Source organism: Chiloscyllium punctatum, chromosome 5, assembly GCF_047496795.1.
Source record: "Chiloscyllium punctatum isolate Juve2018m chromosome 5, sChiPun1.3, whole genome shotgun sequence".
Taxonomy (NCBI): domain Eukaryota; kingdom Metazoa; phylum Chordata; class Chondrichthyes; order Orectolobiformes; family Hemiscylliidae; genus Chiloscyllium; species Chiloscyllium punctatum.
In genome coordinates this window covers 19974863-19991113 of record NC_092743.1, presented here as the reverse complement: position 1 = coordinate 19991113, position 16251 = coordinate 19974863, and the positions used below count along the sequence as shown (strand labels likewise).

General features: G+C 43.1%; 1 protein-coding gene across 7 annotated transcripts in view; it reads left to right on the top strand.

The window, feature by feature from the left end:
- LOC140476930 (receptor-type tyrosine-protein phosphatase mu-like) overlaps positions 1–16251 on the top strand; it is an 887393-nt gene that overhangs the window by 337883 nt on the left and 533259 nt on the right. For all 7 annotated transcript variants that reach the window (XM_072569881.1, XM_072569880.1, XM_072569879.1 and 4 more), the window contains exon 6: positions 2446–2620. In XM_072569881.1, coding sequence (XP_072425982.1) covers positions 2446–2620 — 175 coding nt within the window. The remainder of the gene's footprint in view (positions 1–2445; positions 2621–16251) is intronic.

Below are 16251 nucleotides of genomic sequence, written 5' to 3'. Positions count from 1 at the left end.
CTGCTCTCCTGCATTTCTGTCGAAACTTGACGTCTGTGTCTATATGCACGATCTTCTTGGAGATCCTCTCCACTTTAAGGCAGCAATTAGTGGCATCGATGGTAGTTATGATTTGGAGATGCCGGTGTTGGACTGGCAGGTTATAGTCCAACAGGTTTATTTTGAAGCACTAGCTTTTAGACTGCTGCTCCCTCATCAGGTGGTTAGGATAGAATATCTGGCCAGCATTGATGAGTTGGACCAAATGGTCTGTTTCCATGCTGTATAACTCTATCACTCTTTGGTAACCTTCTTTGCTCCCCAAAACCGCTGAACTTCCCTGTTGTCTGCAAACTTACTAATAAGATCTCCTACTTTTTCATCCAAATCATTTACATATATTACAGGCAATAAAGGTCCCACAACTGATTCTTGTGGAACCCTATTGGTCACAGACCTCCAGACAGAAAAACACCCCCTATAACTACCTTAATCTTTTATGACCAAGCCAATTTGATATCCAATTTACCAAAATACCCTGGATACCTTGTGTACATCTCATGTGGTTTTGGTGGGATAGAAGAAGGGCCTCTTTTGTACTGTATGATTCTATGACCAACTGAGAGTTGAGAATCATGGATGACATCTTGATAGAGAGTTGGTCTGGGCAGGGTCAGACTCTGTTGTGTTCATTGACAGGCTGCTTGGCGCAACTTGTAAAGAACAGCAGGGTACAAAAGGACATGTAAAATCAAATATATTATTCTTAATTACCCATGCTTTCTATTATGTAGCAGCTGTGAGCTGTGAACAATTCCCAGTGGATTTTGCTTTATGAATATCTTAATAGTCACTTGTCATTTCTCTTCCTGCTTTGGTTGGGAAGCTCTTTGCATGTGTATGATTACGTGAGCACCAGGTGCCCTTTGTTACCTTGACTAAGTGCTTATTAGTTATTTGTGAGCCTGGATCATTTGTGCCACCAGGTAACTCAGACACAGAATGGCATCGTTGAACCTGATCATTTCAAACAGTATCGACACACTCACAGCAGGGATGCTCAGATCTGCGGCAGGAGTCTTTGGCTGATTATAAATCTAACCTTCAGACATGAGACAAAAGAAATTTAACTCCCCTGTGGCTGAGACTGTGGGTTGGAGTTGGTGTCTTTCTAGTGTATTGGTTAGCACTGCAGGTTGTGAAAATTGTACAAGTGTTAGCTAAGTAGCTGGACCATCATACATAGTGGGGCAAAATGGCTCTAATGTGTGCTTCCAGCTAGTGAGATTCCAACCTGGAAGCATATACTCAGGCAGCGAGGCCTACTAATTCGAAATGGTCAGTTAATCATTTCACATCACCCGTTCTGCCAGCTGCACATAATATACCTCAGTGAGGCTAGAATGGGTAAAGATAGAGGACAGGAAAAGCGCATACCTTTTCACTCCAGGTGTTTTGTTGTAAGTCAAGACAAGGTGAGAGATTTCCCAAGGGACAGATCCCGAATCACCAAGTGGGAGGAAAAGACACAATGATTCTAACAAATGTTGTAGCTGAGAAACTCCCAGGGTTGGTTGGAATAGTTTTACAGGCCACCAATGTAATGAGGAGGCAATGACCTCGTGGTATTATCGCTGGACTCAGGTAATGTTCAGGGGAATGTTGTGCTGGAAAAGCACAGCAGGTCAGGCAGCGTCTGAGGAGCAGGAGGATCGACATTTCAGTCAAAAGCCCTGAACTTTTGATCGAAACATCGATTCTCCTCTTCCTCAGATGCTGCGGTGCTTTTCCAGCACCACACTCTCGACTCTGACCTCCAGCATCTGCAGTCCTCACTGTCTCCTAATGTCTGGGGAGCCGGGTTCAAATCCCGCCTCGGCAGATAGTGGAACTTGAAGTCAATATAAAAGAAATCCGGAATTACGAGTCTAATAGTGACCATGAATCCATTGTTGATTGTTGGAAAATCCATCTGGATCACTGATATCCTTTAGGGAAGGAAACTGCTATCCTTACCTGGTCTGGCCTACACGTGAGTCCAGATCGCAGCAATGTGGTTGACTTTAACTGGGTGGACAGTAAATGCTGGCCTAGCCAGAGACAGGAGAAAGTGAGGACTGCAGATGCTGGAGACCAAAGTTGAAAAATGTGGTGCTGGAAAAACACAGCAGGCCAGGCAGCATCTGAGGAGCAGGAGAATCGACGCTTCGGGCATAAGCCCTTCTTCAGAAACACCCACATCCCATGAATGAATTTTAAAACAACATCAAACTCAGCCCACAGCCTTAATGGCACCCTTCCTGTCAGTTCCCTATGGGAGAGCTCAACTGAAATCTGTGTTGAGCCATTGCTGTTTGGCCATCAGCTTCTCCCTGGCAAAGACAGTATTGTTTGATTGTATGTAACAATGGAATGAGTGCATTTTCCTTTTACTAGTCAATTCATATTTCCTTCCTTTCTTTCCAGCGACGCAGTGGGAAGGACACTCCCATGAAGGAGACGAAGGTGCTGAATTACCGTCGATTTGTAGCAACTTTCAATGTGGCGAACACCGTGCGGAGTGACACTGACCACTATCGCTGCGTGATTGAATCCCAGGGAGGCTCTGGTGTTTCCAACTATGCCGAATTAGTTGTGAAAGGTTTGTTTGTGATTTCTCTATCCTCTTCCACTTAACGTGAGGTTTGTTTTCCCAGGCCTCTGATGAGAATGCCCTTGTTAATCGGAAAGAAAGTTGATGCAGCACCAAGATTACTTTTCACAAAGCTCACTGTTAAAAAAAAAATCAGAACATTGTTGGATAAAGGTAAACTTCTGGAAATCTGAAAGAAACAACAGAAATTGCTGGAGAAACTCAGCAACATCTCTGGAGACAGAAAGAGTTAATCGAAGTTGCACCCATTGTAAAGATTATATGCATGCAAGGTCATTATTAGGATTTGGATGTGCACAGTATTTACAGCAAACTGGAGGCATAGCTGGGTGTATGTCCACAAGGGATGCGCGAACTGGGCAAGAAACTTAAATTTGGTTTCCTTTTGTACTGCAACAATGTGGCACAGTTTTGTAATATGCTTTTGAAATGCAGATTCTCTTTAAACATGTACCCACTGGAAGCTGAGCCACTTGGATAGACATTGCATAATTAAAGTTTAGAAGTTTTACATGTTTACTACACACTGTCAAGGACCGAAATAGTATTGGTACTCTTCATTCCAAGATTATTCTGCACAGGATGATCTTCATTGGCAGTTACCACTTCAGCTGCTAGCACTGTGGCTATTAACGTAACTAGTTGGAAGAGAGAAAGCATAGAAATTTTCTCTGTGTTTAAGACAGAAAATTCTGGTCTTGCAGGCATTGTAGCTGTGAGCCCCTCAAAGTCATCAGCAGTAAAAACCTGCAGTCTGTAAGTTTGTTGTAATGACGTGTTAATTGATAGTATTGCTCTGAAATTACATGATTTATTGTCTGTGAATAGAATCAATTTGAAACTGGCAGAAAGACTATTTCAAAATGGGCACCGTAGGTGTTTGCCAAAGAGAGATATTTTGGAGATTCAATTCTTCTGCAAACAATGTGAACAATTTTTGGGCTAAACAGAAACAAGCTGAAGACTGCCAGGAAATGACAGTTTTGCCAGCCAACCATTCCATTCCGTGCACAAGGCTTCATAACACCTTTGCATCTCTTTGTATTTTTATCCCATATTCCTCCCTCACCTTTTCTATCGCTCCATAAATCCCACTCCTTCTCTTTCAATGGAGCATTCGGAAAAGCTCCACAGGGTAATTAGCTAACAAAAGGTGTTCTCACAACAGGACAGGCTGACTTAGCTGTGCTATTACCAAAGATTTGACAAAATGTCTTTTCTCATTTTTTAAAAATTTGTCTTTCTCCCCACAAATTGTAATTGGTGGAAACATTCTTCTCAGCTGTGAGAAAGCAAATTGCTTTCTTATTTTCAGTATGTCAAATGAATCTGGAACAGAACAGCACAGTCAGTCATTTGTTGCAAGTGTGTCCACCTCTCAGTCATTGAGCCTTAGAGTTGTATTGTATGGAAACAGACCCCTTGGTTCAACTCATCCACGTTGACCAGATATCCTAAATAAATCTAGTTCCATTTGCCAGCATTTGGCCATATCCCTCTAAACCCTTCCTATTCATATACCCACCCAGATGCCTTTTGGATGGTCGGTGTGGACATGGTGGGCCGATGGGCCTGTTTCCATAGTGTAGGGGACCTCATCTCATCTAATCCACCACCTCCTCTGACAGCTTGTTCCACACACACGTACCACCCTCTCATGAAAAATTTGACCCTCAAATACTTCCTCTCTCATATTAAAACCGTGCCCTTGAGTCTTGGATGCACCTCCCTGAGTAAAAGGCCTTGGCTACTTACCTTATTCATGCCCTTCATGATTTTATAAACCTCTCTAAGGTCACCCCTCAACCTCCGACATTCAAGGGAAAACAGCCCCAGCCTATTCAGTCTCCCCCTATAGCTCAAATGCTCCAACCCCAACAACATTTTTGTGAATCTTTTCTGAACCCTTTCAAGGTTAACAACATATTTTTTATATCAGGGAAATGAGAATTGAACTCAGTATTGCAGAGTCCAACACAGTATTGCATAAGCAATGTCCTGCACAGTCACAGGAAGGGATAGTGAGGACTGCAGATGCTGAAGAGTCAGAGTTGATAAAGTGTGATGTTGGACAAAGTGCAGCAGGTCAGGCAGCATCTGAGGAGCAGGAGAGTCAATGTATTGGGTATAAGGTCTTCGTCAGGACAGGGGAGGGGGAATGGGGCTGAGAAATAAATAGAGGGGAGGGTGATTGATGCTGGGGGAAAGGTAAGTGGGTTGATGATAGGTGGATGAAGGTAGGGGGTTATTGTGATAGGTCAGTGGGAAAGGTGGAGCAGATAGGTGAAAGGAAGATGGACAGGTAGAACAAGTCAAGAAGGTGGTGCTGAGTCGGAGATCCATTAGGAGAACTGTTTCTGGAGGCTTTGGACTTGCTGTAGGCAGCAGTTTGGTCCAAGTTGAGACAGTCTCAATTTGTACCAAACTGGGCCAACCATTTCCTACAGCAAGACCAAAGCCTCCAGAAACTGTTCTCCCAATGGATCTCTCACTTAGCACTGCCCTCTTGACCTGTTCTACCTGTCCATCTTTCTGCTCACCCATCTGGTCCACCCTTCCCACTGACCTATCACAATAACTACCTTCATTCACCTATCACCATCCCTCCTACTTTTCCCCCAGCCCCACCCCTCCCTTTATTTATTTCTCAGCGCTTTCCCCCTCCCCAAGCCCAGTGAAGGGTCCTTCCTGAAACGTCGACTCTCCTGCTCCTCGGATGCTGCTGTACTTTCTCCAGTGCCACACTTTATCAACCCTGTACAGCTGCAACATAACATCCCAACTCCTATACTCAATGCACTGACCAATAAAGGCAGGCATGCCAAACACCTTCTTCAATGCCCTGTCTACATGTGACTCCACTTTGAAGGAACTATGAACCTGCACCCCAAGGTCACTTTGTTCAGCAATGCTCCCCAGGACCCTACCATTAAGTGTATAGGTCCTGCCCTGATTTGCCTTACAAAATGCAACACCTCACATTTATCTAAGTTAAACTCAATCTGCCACTCCTCGGCCCATTGGCCCATCTGAGCGAGGTCCTGAGGTAACCTTCTGCACTGTCCATTACACCTCCCATTTTGGTGTCATCTGCAAACTTACTAACCATTTCTCTTATTTTTGCATCCATATAATTTATATAAATGACAAAAAACAGTAGACCAAATACAGGACGAGAATGTAGACAACACATGAGTTCAGTTTGTGACATAAGACAGTTTGGAAATCACTACTATTGAGATAGAGCACTCTAGCACAAAATGGGTTAATATGTGTTCTTGAGTTCAGTCGATGATGGAGGGGAATAGCACAGGGAGATAGGGATAAAGTAATGCTTTGATTCATAGTTTTTGGGAATGTAGTGCTCTCTCAGTCTTTGACAGGCAACTTGGAACAGCACTACATAAAAATTATCTGGGAACACAGAAACTGATCTTACAACTCAAAAAGTCGAATCAGTGTATATCATGAGGAATACCAGTCCTAATTCCATGTACCTTCTCTGTCCCCTTATCCCTTTATTCACCATGTCTTCAGCTGACAGTCTAACCTTGACACGTTCTCTATGACAGTCATTAACATTGGCAATGAATTCTGGAGCAACACAATCTTTCATGCCCTGGCTTCTTTGTACAAAATATCTTACACGTAATCATGAAACTGGCTCTCTTCATTTTGCACTCCCTGGTCACTGGGCAGAGGCTGCTCATAATGACTTCCTCAATTCCTTCCAAAGTTTAAACCAGCTTTCACTAATTCTCCCTTACTTTCCTCAGTTCTAATGAAAGCTGTTCTACAGATGACCTCGGAAACAGAAGGTTTGGGCTGCATTTCAGTTCAAGGATTCTAAGTTATGCAGAGAGACACAGGAGAAAATTGCCTCAAAAATTGGATGGGGAGAAGGCTGAGTTGAGGGGGATGGGGGGTGGTGGGCGGGTGGAGGGGAGTGGGGGGAGGGTTTGCTGATGAGTTGGAGGGGGTGGGTGGACCCAGAAAGCTGCGATATATATACACCTGCATCTGAATTGGAATCAATAGGAAGGCACTGCATAGTGCTCTGATCTCAGACTTGCCTGAAAGTACAACATCAGCATTATGTATTTTCTCAGTCAGAGCCTCATTGGTTAAAGAAAAGGTAGCTAATGTATAATTCTTCAAAGTTCTGGTCTAGCCAACGCTTCATTTCAATGTAGAAACAAATTGCTGCAGATGCTGTAGTCTGTATTGACGACAACAAATGTTGGAGATCGCAGTGAATCAGACAGCATCCGTGGAGAGAGAGCAAATTAACGTTTTGAGTCTAGATGACTCTTCTTCAGAACTGAAGTAAATTGTGGAGGGAGCAGCATTTGTGCTATGGGGGGAGTGGGTGGAGGGTGCCGGTGAAGAAACGATGTTGCTAATTCAGCTTGAGTAAGCACCGGCAGCATACACCCCCAGCACCACTGTTCCCCTCAGCAACTCCACCCTCACCCCCCCACCTCCCCAACTACAGCATAAATGCTGTCCATTCCACACTTTACTTCAGCTCTGATGAAGAGTCATCTAAACGTGAAAGGCCAGCTTGCTGTCTCTCCATGGATGCTGTCTGACCCGCGGTGGCCTCCAGCATTTGTTAGCTTAACTTTGATGTTCTAGCAATCACTTTAGGTTGCAGTGTAGGAGACTGTGCATGTACCCTTGCTTTCTTGTTGCCATACCTCCTGTGCCTTGGAAGATCGTTGGAGAAATTGAAGTTTCATCATTGGTATTGAATCTGAAACAATAGAGGTGCCTTCCCCTGTGTCCAATTTAAAACTTATTTTCTTGCAATCAGTCACGACGTCAGAGTAGCAGGAATTAGCTTCAAGGTGCATGACATTCTCCAAGAAGAATGTGTCTTGTTCCACAGTAGCATTAAATTCTTGGATGACGACACATTTTATTGGTTTGTGCTTAAACTTTTGTCCCACAGGCAGAAATATCCTTATGTTGGTTCAGCAAGCCTATTGTAAATGTCTGCCCCTTTTAGTCAACATGGCCCTCAGCATTGCTGGCTGGACAGTGTTACCACTGATGTGGAGCTTTCCCGCCAGTGTGAGGTCAAGACTCAGGGCTGGGAGAGGGAGTGAGGTTTCTGCACCTTGTCCTGTTGCACCTGTTGAGTTAGTGGCATATGAGTCATTCTCTAATTAAGAAACTTAATCCACTCGGAGAGTATAGTGTGGACCCAGGAATGAAAATAAACTACATTTTATCATTGTAAGACCCTCTTTATACTGTAAACATGAAGATGCAGCTTTTAAGATGTAGTCCATTACCAGTTCATTTCTCAATGTTCCATATTGATAATTATTGGTTTTTGCTAAGGTCTTGGTGCCAGTGTGGGGTTAGGTTGAAGCTGGCTGCATTGTCCAGGATGAATATGATAAAGACAAGGATATTTCATTGTCTTGTGTTTTTGTTAGCAGACAGTGTTGTACCGAGGCTTTTGCTATTAAGCCGTTGCTGGTGAGGTGCTGAAGTCCTTTGCCTCAATTTTGCTTCCCTTCAGTTTTCTCGTCTCTTGCTCCCGTTGGTTTGCTGGGCTGGCCTCATCCTTCACTCATTTCACTGCACTGTCACTGGGCTTCTCTTCAGCTGACCCTTTGTTGCTTGCAGCCATTTCTGGTTATGATCACTGCTGCCACCTTGTAATGAAATCAGGTCTGGATAGAGGAAACCCATGTCAGTGAGCAATCTTTATTCAGGATAAACTATCCACTCAGAGATGGCAAGAGAGGACATATATGGACCCTGACCCACTTATACTGTAGCTCTATGTGATCTGATGGCATCATGCCATAGTTCCTTATGCACAAACTCAGTGGCTATCATCACTGTAAAGTATAGTTGACCTTTCACTTCACAGGATGAAGTAAAATTAATTTCTGAAAATCTGTGGTCCTTTGTTCTGGTGTAGTCACTGTGAATTATCTGTCAGTAGCCTCCACATCAGCTTATTGACGAGGTTTCTTCACCAGTTCTATTTACTATCAATTCTCAAGGGGTACATCTTGAGAGACCACCACAGTCAAGTTCACAGCCAAAAATTCCAAACCATTCTGAAACCACTCCCCCCCCCCCCCCCCCCCCCCCCCAAAACTCCCTCCTTCCTCCCACCACCCCAACAACAGCTCGATCGGGCACCTTTGTAAAAATACTCTGAATGTTCTGTAGCAGAAACAAGAGATCACGTTTTCGTGAAAGCCAAGCCTTCCTCAAACAAAACCCACATAAAAACGAACAGGCCCAAAACCAAAATCTTTCAGATGCTGGGAATCCAAAATGAAAGTGGGAAATGCCCGAAATCCACAAGTCAGAAGGCATCAGTGGAGAGAAATAAATGGGAGCTGAATTTTCCTAGGACCACAGTGGCAGCCTTGGCTGCGTAGGGAATGGAGAGGGTAGATATTCCACAGCCAGGGTAGGGAATGGAGAGGGTAGATTTTCTACAGCCAGGGTAGGGAATGGAGAGGGTAGATTTTCTACAGCCAGGGTAGGGAATGGAGAGGGTAGATTTTCCACAGCCAGGGAAGTTTCCCATAGCAGCTGTCTGCAACATGGTAAGCAGATAGCTGGGTTTGTTAAAGGGCAGTCTGGTTAGAATCAAAGAAGGTTCTAAACTTTTTGCTAAGGATGGAGCCTATACAAGAGGGAGAGTTGAGGCAGGTGGAAATTAAAGTTGAAAAATCAACTATTATTTTGCGTCATCTGCTCCAGCAAAATTAAAGATGCCTGCCCGCGGTGTTAATCAGCTTGCGTCAAAAATGTGATTTGAGATGCCTCTTCACTGTCATCCTTGTTATCCACCACAAAGCTTTATTAATCTCCCGGGCAGAAGTGGGTACTGCAGATTCTGGAAATCAGAGCTGAGATGAGAGTAGTGCTGGAAACGCACAGCAAGTCAGGCAGCGTCCAAGGAGCAGGAAAATCAATGTTTAGGGCAAAAGCCCTTCATTAACCTCCTGGCAATGGCAGTTTGCAAAGTGCTAGATTATTATTGTTAGGCTTGTTCAGTTGGTATAGGAGGAGGTGGTGGAATGAGAAGGAAGCAATCAATTTGCCTCAGGCAAACATTGGTCTCTCTTATTTCCAGATTGGAGAATGTAGGGTGGATTTCCCCACGTGTGTGTGAAAACGCAGAGGGAGATTTTGAACACTTGTGATTGTAGTTGTACTGGTTCATATTTGTGAAACTGCGACACCCATTTCCATGTATCAGGCTCCTTCATTTGGTTTTAATTTTAGTTCATTTCCACTCGCATATGGAGCAGCACTTGGCCTCTCCAGAGCAGTGACAAGATGAGCTTTGATCTTTCAACGAAGTATCAAACACGCTGCTCATGAGGCAGTGGATAATTACAGCTTCTTTTGTTAGCTTTACATTATAATTCTCACAACACTTGCAGTCAGCATTGAAACTGATGGAGCAGCTCAAGGGCATAATTCCAAGAGCAGTAATGGACTAGCAATAGAGTTAGGATAATTGCAAACTGTGTACATGCCCCATGACAGGAGCCTGCCCAGTTTGCGGGTTGAATCTCCAATCCTGACAACACTTAAAGTATTAAAATACTGCATGTATTTTATGAATATTGACAAGAGCTCATTAATGTATATTGATGAGGCACTACATGAGCTTCACAGTGCAATCTCATTGGCCCAACCTGATTATGAGCAATGCTGCAAAGGGGTTTTGTTTGCAAAGACCTGCCTTGCACACATCTAATCTCGTCATATACTTATTAAAATTTGAATCTCTCCATGGTTTTGGCCCTCCTGTTCTCTGTAAACAAAGCAGCTCCACAAATCCCTGATCTGCGCTCCTCCAATTCTGAACCTTTTGCACATTTCCACATTTCTGCACTTAACTGATGGCTATACCTTCAGCCTGTAAACTCAAAAACCCATTCCCTAAAGCCTTCTGCTTCTCTCCCTGCCTCTCCTCAATAACAGCTGTTTAGTCAGACATTAGATTATCTGTCTTAATACCTCTTTGCATGGCAAGTTGCCATGGAGTTAGGGGCAAGATAGGGGTTTGGCTGCCTGGCAGAAGGCAAAGAATGACCTTTTTCAGGATGGCAGCGGGTGACCGGTAGAGATCCGCAGGGATCAGTGGTGGGACCGCAACGATTCACATGATACATTAACAATCTGGGCAAAGGAACTGAGGACATTATTGATAGGTTTGCAGATGGCACAATGATACATTTAGGGACAGGTATTGTTGAGGAAGTGAGAAAGCTGCAAAAGGACTTGGAAAGGCTCGGAGAGTGGGTAAAGAAGTGGCAGATAGAATACAGAGTGGCAAAGTCTGAGGTTATACATTTTGTTAGGAAGAATCAATGCATGAACTATTTTATAAATGGGGAAATTCCTTTGGAAATCTGAAGCACAAAGGACTTGGGAGTCATGGTTCTGTATTCTCTTAAGGTTGACATTCAGGTTCAGTTGGCACTTAGGAAGGCAAATGCAATGTTGGCATTCATTTTCAAGAAGGCAAAAATACAAGGGCAGCGATGTACTGCTGAGGCTATATAACACTCTGGTCAGACCACATTTAGAATATTGTGAGTATTTTGGGCCAAGTATCTAAGTAAAGATGTGGTGGCATTGAAGAGGTCCAGAGGAGGTTTACAAGAATGATATGGGGGATGAAGGGGATTGTCATATGAGGCGTAGTTGAAGACTCTGAGTTTGTACTCGATGGAGTTGAGAAGAATGAGGGAGGGATCTGGTTGAAACCTACAGAATATGTGAAGCCTGGATTGAGTGGACATGGAGAAGGTATTCTCACCAATAAGAAAGACTAGGACCTGAGGAAACTGCCTCAGAGGGAAGGGACAACTCTTTATAATTGAGATGAGGAGGAATTTCTTCATCCAGATGGTGGTAATTCTGTAAAACTCATTGCCACAGACATTGGGTGTATTTAAGACGCAGATAGATAGCTTCTTGATTAGTAAGAGATCAAAGTTTATGAAGAGAAGGAAAGAGAATGGGGTTGAGAAACATATCAGCCTTGATCGAATGGTGGAGCAGACTTGATGGACTGAATGGCCTAATTCTGCACCTAGGTCTTCTGGTCTTGTCACATTTTGTTTGATAAGGTTCCTATGAAGTGCCTTATTGGAGCATTTTGCCTCATTAAAACTGCTATATAATTGCAAGTTGTTGTTTGAATCTATCAAAGTTCAAAGATGGCCAGACTCCTAAAATGGTACACCAGGAAGGAATTCAAAATGAAAGAAATTATCAACCAGTATCAAAGAAGTGATTTGAATTAAATTTGAATTAAAAGGATCACATTATAAATAATATTAATTTGAGTGCCAACCTCAGTTAGTAGGACATTTTGACTCCGTGTAATAAGGTTGTCAGTTCAAGAGACATTAACAAAAGAAAATGAAATTTGACATTGAAGTGCAGTATTAAGGGAAAGCTGAACTGCTACCAAATACCAACTTTGAAAAAAGATGTTAAACTGAGGTTCCATTTACACCTTATTTGGATTTAAGGATTCTACAACTTTATTTCCAAAAAGATCACCAGGGGAGGTAACCCAATAATCTGGGCAATATTTTTTCCCTCCAACAACAAGAGCCGATATTGTGTGTCCATTATGATCTTTGTGGGATTCATTTGTGCAATTTGACTGATACTTTTCCTACAACAATGATTCCACTTCAAAAGCACTTTGGGATGTTGAGGTAGAGAAGTTGCTGTAGAAATACAAACCTTCCTTTAATAAAGATGTCATCTTTCCTCTAAGCCATTTTACCATCCCTGTATCTAACAGCTTGTCTTTGAACTGTGCTTGTAATGAACACACACTAAACCTGCAAATTATTTGAGGTGTCTGAAGGTCAGAAATGTTATATTTACATGGATATGCTTTGGTAAAAATAACTCTTGAAGACTAACTGTTAAACTGCTGATAGGTTTTGCAAATTTACTCTCAAGTTGAGAAAAGAAGAAAGTAGCCAGGATTCCTAATTCCAATGGCCATACTGGGGGCCTCAATGTCAACTGGGACTTATATGGCAGTTGAGTAAGACGGAACTGGGCTGTAATATGATGTTTACTCCTACTGCATGGTCTACAGACACTGACTCAGTTCCCAGATCATATCCAGGAAGACAGCTATATAAGTGTAACTGTCTCCCAAGTCAATCATTACTTCGTTAAAAAGAATTAAGCTGGGGGAGGTTGAAAGTTAACTATGCAGCATTCTAAAAGAGAGGAATAGGTTAATGTAACCACAAGCAGATTACTTTATTTGGATTGTTACTGTAAAACTGGAGATCCTCAGGTACAATGTTGAACAGGTTCAATTTGTTATCAGCAGGGATTTCTGCATCAGACAAATGCATAAGTTGCCAACATCTGAAACAGAGAGAAAACATTTTAGAAACATTTGATAGCTCTGGCAGCATTTGTGCTGAGAAAGAGTTAACATTTCAGGTCAATGGTCATTCACACCAAATACCTAGAATAGGCGAACAGCTAAGATAATCAGTGCTCCACAATTCAACATCCTGAGCAAAGGTTAAGATGGAGGTAAGTAAATATTGGCTGGAACATGAGATTGGCAGCAATGCTAATTTCAATTAAATGGATGGCATGGTGGCTCAGTGATTAGCATTGCTGCTTCACAATGGTATGGGCCTGGATTCAATTCCAGCCTCAGGCCACTGTCTTTGTGGTATTTGCATATCCTCCCCATGTCTGTGTGGGTTTCCTCCTACAGTCCAAAGACGTGCAGATTAAGTACAGAAACAACAATTGCTGGAAAAGCTCAGCAGATCTGGCAGCATCTCTGCAGAGAAATCAGAGTTAACAGTTCTGAGGAAGGGTCACTTGATCCAAAATATTAACTCTGATTTCTCTCCACAGATGCTGCAAGACCTGCTGAGCATTCCCAGCAATTTCTGTTTTTGCGTCTGATTTCCAACATCTGCCGATCTTTTGGTTTTTGTGCAGGTCAGATGGATTGGCTGTGTTAACTTGCCTATGGTGTCCAGGGATGTGCAGACTAATTGGATTAGCCATGGGAAATGCAGGGTTACAAGGATAGAGTAGTGGCGGGGTGGAGGGGAAGGAGCAGGTCTGGAGAACTGCTGTTTTGAGGGTCGGTTGTGGACCTGATGGGCTAAATGGACTGCACTGTAGGGATTCTCTGATTCTATGAAACAGGATCTGGACCAGATGAGCCAATGGGCCAAGACGTGGCAGATGGAGTTTAATTCAGATAAATGTGAGATGCTGCATTTTGGGAAAGCAAATCTTAGCAGGATTTATGCACTTAATGGTATGATCCTACAGTGTGTTGCTGAACAAAGAGACCTTGGAGTGCAGGTTCATAACTCCTTGACAGTGGAGTCACAGGTAGATAGGATAGTGAAAAAAGCATTTGGTATGCTTTCTTTAATTGGTCAGAGTATTAAGTACAAGAGTTGGGAGGTTATGTTGCGGCTGTACAGTACATTGGTTAGGCCACTGTTAGAATATTGCATGCAATTCTGGTCTCCTTCCTATCGGAAAGATGTTGTGAAACTTGAAAGGGTTCAGAAAAGATTTACAAGGATGTTGCCAGGGTTGGAGGATTTGAGCTATGGGGAGAGGCTGAACAGGCTGGGGCTGTTTTCCCTGGAGCAACAGAGGCTGACGGGTGACCTTATAGATGTTTACAAAATTATGAGGAGCATAGATATTATAAATAGACAGTCTTTTCCCTGGGGTGGGGGAGTCCAGAACTAGAGGGCATAGGTTTATGGTGAGAAGGGAAAGATATAAAAGAGACCTAAGGGGCAACTTTTTCACACAGAGGGTGGTACGTGTATGGAATGAGCTGCCAGAGGAAGTGGTGGAGGCTGGTACAATTGCAACATTTAAGAGGCATTTGGATGGGTATATGAATAGGAAGGGTTTGGAGGGATATGGAAAGGGTGCTGGCAGGTGGGACTAAGGGACTGTTTCCATGCTGTACATCACTATGACTCTATATGTCAGATCTCATAAGGATGGCATAGAGGCTCAGTGGTTAGCATTGCTGCCTTACAGCACCAGGGTCCTCGGTTCGATTCTAGCCTTGGGTGACTGTCTGTGTGGAGTTTGCACATTCTCCCTATGTCTGAGTGGGTTTGCTCTGGTTTCCTCCCACAGTCCAAAGGTGTGCAGGTCAGGTGAATTGGCTATGCTAAATTGCCCATCGTGTTAGGTGCATTAGTCAGAGGGAAATGGGTCTGGGTGGGTCACTCTTCGGAGGGTCGGTTTGGACTTGTTGGGCCAAAGGGCCTGTTTCCACACTGTGGGGAATTTAATCTAAGGTGGGGGAAGATTTGGTTTATCAATCTACAAGAGAGCAGGACAAAACTTTGACCTGACCTTCAGAAACCAAACCAAAGTCGGAGTACATGACAGAAACAGATTGTTTAGCTTCTGTGGAGGGTCCAGCATAAAGGTATGCCATAGACCCCCAGAACTGCCCATGTTCTAGTTAATACTGCAGCAAAGGTTTCTGGAAGCATTGTGTGTCATGTACAGATTTAAAAATAGGAAAACAAATAAGTAATTCCCAAAATAAGCTGGCTTTCACCACTCACTCACTCACTATAATACAATATATACAGTGTAGCCTTGATTTGGAGATGCCGATGTTGCACTGGGCTGTACAAAGTTAAAAATCACACAACATCAAGTTATAGCTGAAAATGTGTTGCTGGAAAAGTGCAGCAGGTCAGGCAGCATCCAAGGAGCAGGAGAATCGACGTTTCAGGCATGAACCCTTCCTCATTCCTGAAGAAGGGCTCATGCCCGAAAACGTCGATTCTCCTGCTCCTTGGATGCTGCCTGACCTGCTGCGCTTTTCCAGCAACACATTTTCAGCTCTGATCTCCAGAATCTTCAGTCCTCACTTTCTCCTAGAAGATTTTAACATCAGATTATAGCCCAACAGGTTTAATTGGAAGCACTAGCTTTCGGAGCACTATAACCTGGTGTTGTGTGATTTTTAACAGTGCAGCCTGCCTGCTTACCAAGGAACCTTTCATCCCATCTCATAACAATTGATTACATCGTTCAACAGTGGTGTTAAAATATGAAAGGTGCATTTATAGAGATGTAAGGTTGTTATTTAACTCAACATTTAACATGTCATTATAGAGCAGCAATCAACAAAGTAATGAAAGCAATTTTTATATTTTCCACAAAGGTTCCACTATCAGTCTGAGTGAATGCATTTACTTAAAGGTAACATGTACCCAAATTGCATCTTATCCCAAACTGACTCAAAGACATCAGCAGAAAGTGGGGGTAAAAGACAGCTATTCCGATCAAAAGAAGTGGAAAATGGTGTTCCATAAGGATTGGTGCTGGGACAATTGTTAACCAGAATTGACTGTAATGATTCTGAATTGCAAATGTATCAGAATTTTTAGCGAATGCCAAGCAAGGCAGTATAAGCTAATACTGTGGAAGAACACAACATCAAGCATGAATACATTAGAAACATTGGCACTGGGCAGTTCTCTTGCAAATTAGCCTTTATTTTAATAAATGCAAAGTTATGGAATTTGGTGGGAAAAATTGAAATAACG